Raw genomic sequence first — 5,787 nt, 5'->3', positions numbered from 1 at the left:
AGCACGAGCGCGAAGCTGCGCACAGCAAAAATGACGCGCATATTGAGGAAACGATGGATGCTAAAGTAAAGTAAAAGTAAAAGACTTATTTTTAAACCAAAGGTGAACATGTTGGTATTCTTGTGGGGGGAAAAAACATGCAAGCACTGTCACCGACAGCAAATTTAGTTTTACTTTTCTTTGTGTTTTCATTTGCGTTATCTTTGCTGTTTACCTCATGATATGCTATGGAGGTTCTCTTTTATTTATTTGATTCCTCAGTGTTTGCTAAACATTCTGTACTTTATTATTCTGTATATAATACAGCATGTGGTGTATGCCATGCCTCATCTTATTCATTTAAGCTTGTTTGTCATTGTATCTTTCTGTTTTATTGATGTTGTGCTTTTTAATTAAGAATAACAATGAATCCATCTTTTGTTTTAGTCTTAAAAAGTGAAAGGTATAGATGTAAGCAAAACAGACAATTATCTTTTCTTGTGTGACAACAAGATCGCAAATTCAAAAGCATCCGAAGCCCGCGGCTTATAACATGGCAAAAGAGGAACTCCCGTTCACAAAATTTGTAAGCAAAACAGTGACAACAAGATCGCGAATTCGAAAGTGAAAGCATCCGAAGCTCGCGGCTTAACACAGCAAAAGAGAAACTTTCATTCACAAAATTCAAATCACAAATAATACTACTGATGAAAAAGAACGGGTTGAATGTTAACCTCTTTCGTTTCCATATAACTATAAACTATGATAAAAGTTCATCAGCATGCATTGATTAATCCCATGTTGTAGCAAAAAAAAAACAATTGCGACCAAATCATGTGCTCATGCGATCAACTGAGAATGGGTTATATTTAACCCAGCATTTTTTAGAGTGTAAGAACACTCTAGATACAATTCAACAAACAATGCAAATCAGACTACAGGACATCCAGGCATGATGACGGTCAAAGCACGTGTTCAATAACAGTGAGATGTCACACGTGAAAACAATAACAACACTAGCGACTCACTTCAGAAACCTGAGTACACTCTAAAAAATGCTGGGTTAAATATAACCCAGCTACTGGGTTGTTTTGACCCAGCTATTGGGTTTTTGTGATCCAGCGGTTGGGTTCAAAACAACCCAACCGCTGGGTCAAAACAACCCAATAGCTGGGTTTGTCCCTTTTTAACCCAGCGCTGGGTTATATTTAACCCAGCATTTTTTAGAGTGTAACACAACACACCCTACACCCAACACACTGCTACACATTCACAGCGAGAGAAAAAGAAAGCAGACTCGGTTTCTTAAGATAAGACTCAGTACATACTTGCCACAGTAACTGTAATTGTCTAAACATTTATAGTCTGTCGGATAAGCCTCATGAGTCACATGTAACAACAGTGGGCGTTGATTCAGGACAGTTATATGGATACTGAAACTCTTACTCAAACAAGCCATGAGCTCAGTGTGATTTACAAACCGCCAAACAGTTTACACACAGTGACACCCAGCTGAGGTTCACAAATCGCGTTGCTACTAAACCCTCTACCTGTATTCATAAGCACAGGTTACATTATGGGCTGTATAAAGATATGCTTCAGTAAAAAATAATAATCCCATAACTAGTGTTGTCAAAAGACCCGGTATTTCGGTACCAAGTCGGTACTAAAAAAATTAAAACATGATCTCAGTGTGATTTACAAACCGCCAAACAGTTTACACACAGTGACACCCAGCTGAGGTTCACAAATCGCGTTGCTACTAAACCCTCTACCTGTATTCATAAGCACAGGTTACATCATGGACTGTACAGATATGCTTCAGTAAAAAAATAATAATCCCATAACTAGTGTTGTCATTTTAAATAAGTATAAAGAATGGCATTGGTTTTTGTACATTTAATTTTTGTTTAACGTTATTAATAAAAATGTTGTTCAATAAGCATGTTTTTGTGTTTTGCTTTGGTACCGAAATTGGTACAGAGAACCGTGGATTTTCACTGGTATTGGTACCGAATACTGAAATTTTGGTACCGTGACAACACTACCCATAACTAGACCTAATCATGGCACATCAAGCCACCAGGCCAGTTTCACAGTGTTTCACGACATCCCGCAGGAATCTGAGAGGTGCAACCCTTTAATGTGCATTTCAGACAATTAGCTGGTGACCGTGCAGATTTAACCAGCATATACAGATCAACACTAACCACAGATCCTGTTAACTGATGTTGGGTTAACATGATTAGCTATTATGGTAAAACAGAGAGCTGAATACAAGTTAAGGTCGATAAAATAAAATAATGGTCTTTAGACCTTCAGTTTCTAAACAGCAACATTAAAGGGAGTTCAGCATTGCATCAGGATAACTGATAAAACAATTTCAGAAATATAGTTGCAAGATATTAGCAGTTTTCAGACTTGTTTCGTTCGTTGGGTCAGAGTTCCTACTAAATCATACCGATTCATACAGAGCCCCTGAACATAATAATTAATAATACTAATTCATTTGTGGCTCATTATAGTAATGTGTTTCCTTGTTTTAGGCCAATTTGTGGCCGCAATATCACAACTTCTTTCAACTTGCCGTCATGTCTGGGCTTAATTTAATTGTGATAAAACATTTAAGTTTAATCCGCTTAAATCTATAAAATTAAAGTGAACTTAATCAGTTTGTTTTGGACTACATAAACAATTTTTGTCACCATAACTGGACAAGGAATTTCTAGTACCCAGCATGTTTTGCATGGGACTGAATTTGGATAGTAAATTGTAAAATTAAGCATAACTAGATACAAAAACGTTACTACTAGATACTAAATACAAAAAAAGTTCTTGATTCCTCTTTGCTTGCTCCATAGATCCCACAGTACATGCCATTTTTCCCTTGTTTGAACAAATGCTAGGATGTTGTGACATAGGAAAAAGAAGGCGGTGCTATTCGTTGTGCAAATGATGTCTATTTAGCATGAATAGCGAGAGATAGAGACCGTTAAACTGGTCTGAAGACACAAGACAAGGCAGGTTGTGTATGACACACGGGGCGCTTTGGAATGTTTATGGGTTTTGGCAGCTCCTTTGGCCTAGATGCTCTTAACTGATCTGGCAAGGGTTTGACAGCACACTATATTTCCCCCATTATATCATAAAATTGTTGTTTTCTCATGATTTATTTATTTGTTTTTTAATTCAAAAATTGGTTTGATTTTTTGGTTATGAGCTAAATCTATTTTCTCGTTCCAGTTTTAGTTTCAAGGCCTCCTTTACAAAAGGTTACCAGTTACCATAATACCATAATGAGAGTTTATTGTGCTAATATGTTTTGAATACAACAATAAAATTGTATCACAGTTATTTTTTGGACTTTAGACAAATTCAGTTTTATTTGTGCATTTAAAATTTCAAATGATCTAGCAACAGACCCTTAGTCTGACTTGGTCAGTGAAAAATACACCACCGTTCAAAAGTTTGGGGTCACTAAGATCAGCAAGAATGCATTCAATTGATCAAAAGTGGCATTTATAATTACTAATCATATTAACTTCTTAATCAAAGAATCCTGAAAAAAAAACTGCCATGGTTTATACAAAATATGAAGCAGCACAACTGTTTTCAACATTGGTAATAATAATCATGTTTCTTGAGCAGCAAATCAGCATATTAGAATGATTTCTGAAGGATCGTGTGAAAAAACACATTACACATGTGGAAAAACCTATAAAGAAGATACACAAAAACACCCTCAAGTCAAAAACTACAAACTCCTCCAATGAAAGTCTAGCTGTGACTGTGAAATCGTATATTGTTTTATGAAAATTCTGTGAAAATGTACATATCAATTATATGATGAAAGCTCACTTCTGACTGGTCAATGACATGGCATCCAAAAACAGACTCTTATACACCTTCATTTACAAAGTCCTACACATTACCCATTAAGTGTCTGCCAATTAGGTCTACTTGGTCTACTTACTGGAAAAACACACTGTCCTCGCGTTGTTTGGAAAAAAGAAGGGCACAGTGACAAGATAAAACAAGGTGGCTCATTGTCACGACACCACAACCTTGATAAAACAGAATAATAAAGTAATGAAAGTGAACGTAACACTTTCAAAGCACAGGCCACAACAACACCAGGCACTGATCTTCACCTGACACACACAACCTCAATCAATGTTTCTACAAAGCACTGCTTCAGCCTCAATGAGCTCTTTGTTCCAGGAAGGCTGCGCATTCCTCTCATATCAGTGACATACGTGAGAATCGGATCAGAGTCGACGGCCTGAACTCACTGAGTGTAACGTACAGCTATGATAATGGTAGAGGACATCACACACAGACGTCGAGGACACTGTGTGTGTAAATAAACACAGAGGTCAAGAGTCAATGGAAGAACTGATCGCGCTACTACAGTGATCAAACGTTAAGTGAGAAAAGAGTATGGCATGCGATGCCATTTGATAGAGAACAAACAGAAGATTCACGGCAACACCTTAAAACAACATAAGCCATCAGAAGGTGCTTGTCTGAAACTGAGGGATGTACAGTGTGTGTGTGTGTGTGTTACAGTATGCACTAGTGCTGCTGCACCAGAACAACTGCTGCTTATTTGAGCCTTATAAAAAAAAAAAAACTTCTGCTCACCAAAGGGTGTTTTCATTTGATTGAAAATACAGTAAAACAGTCATAATGCAAAATATCATCACAATGTAAAACAACTGTTTTCTATTTGAATGAATGTTAAAATATAATTCATTTCTTTGATGCAAAGCTGATTTGAATCAGTTTAAATCAATCAGCATAACAGCTCCCATCAAAAATTATATAAAAATAAACTTTATTTCCAGCTCATTCAACGCCCTGTAAAGTTAAGATGAAGTTGATGCTTTCAATGTATTTCGGTATGAATCGTTTTATGAATGAGCTCCGCAGCCTCTATCAGTGTTTTGATGCAGTAAAAGAAGGACAAGGCTGCATGTTGGGTTGCGATTTTCAGAGCTGGAGACGACGTCAACAAGAAACCACTTGAGTCAGCTTGAATCAACAGACAGCACAAACAGGTTTTCTCCTTTAGCGCTACTGCACACAACTCCTGCACCAAACACATGGTCATACACGATTAAAAAGAAGCAATGTAGAAGCTGCTATAGAGAGCTACACATTCTCATATCATCGGTAAGGTCTAATCCGAGAGGAAGCGTGCTTGACAGAAACATGAGAATGTCCACAGCGTACATTCACCCCACCAGCCCATGCCTGTCTCTTACTCCTCCCTTCACGTCGATAAGCGTACACCTGCGATCGCTCAGACTAGTACACTTGGCATGAGTACGCATACGCAAGAAGACCAGATTCCCTCCAGCGGAAGAAGCAAAACAGGTCTGGCTTTCAAACAAACCGTGAGAAAGCCGGTTAAATGCATCCCATCATCTTCATACTCGGGAATCCATGTCTTCTCCGAAGGGACTCACCTGTTATGTAGGCAGGGTTCGGGTTTAAAGTCTGAGTGCTGGCTCCCTGTCCCATAATCTTGCCCTGCACCCCTGCGCCCCGTCCTCTGCCTGTCCCGCGGCAGGGAGGGCAAACACAGTTCCACTATTCTCTGTAATCCTAGATGTGGGAGCTCACGCTCGACCCGTTCATTCGTCCCTCCTTCTTGCTTCACAACTTCTGTTTTGGTGGCTCGCTTGCTCCGAGTCAACAACTCCTGAAGGTCCCTCCCTCCCAGTAGCCTTGACTTCATAAATAACATACGCCGCTCGTCTGAAGCACGTCAGCTGGCTGGGATGCCGCTCATTCCCGGTGCCG

At 38.8% G+C, this 5,787-nt stretch overlaps 1 protein-coding gene across 1 annotated transcript in view; it reads right to left on the bottom strand.

Moving 5' to 3' along the window:
- Window positions 1–5,505, bottom strand: part of LOC107708703 (phosphatase and actin regulator 4A-like) — a 40,615-nt gene extending 35,110 nt beyond the window's left edge. Inside the window, exon 1 of the mRNA XM_016513007.1 lies at window positions 5,451–5,505. Coding sequence (XP_016368493.1) covers window positions 5,451–5,505 — 55 coding nt within the window. The remainder of the gene's footprint in view (window positions 1–5,450) is intronic.
- Between the last annotated feature and the right edge of the window lie 282 nt (window positions 5,506–5,787).

Source organism: Sinocyclocheilus rhinocerous, unplaced genomic scaffold (genome assembly GCF_001515625.1).
Source record: "Sinocyclocheilus rhinocerous isolate Xijiao unplaced genomic scaffold, SAMN03320098_v1.1 scaffold54, whole genome shotgun sequence".
Taxonomy (NCBI): Eukaryota; Metazoa; Chordata; class Actinopteri; order Cypriniformes; family Cyprinidae; genus Sinocyclocheilus; species Sinocyclocheilus rhinocerous.
The sequence above is the reverse complement of the archived record's forward strand: the minus strand, read 5'-3'. Positions and strand labels throughout refer to the sequence as shown.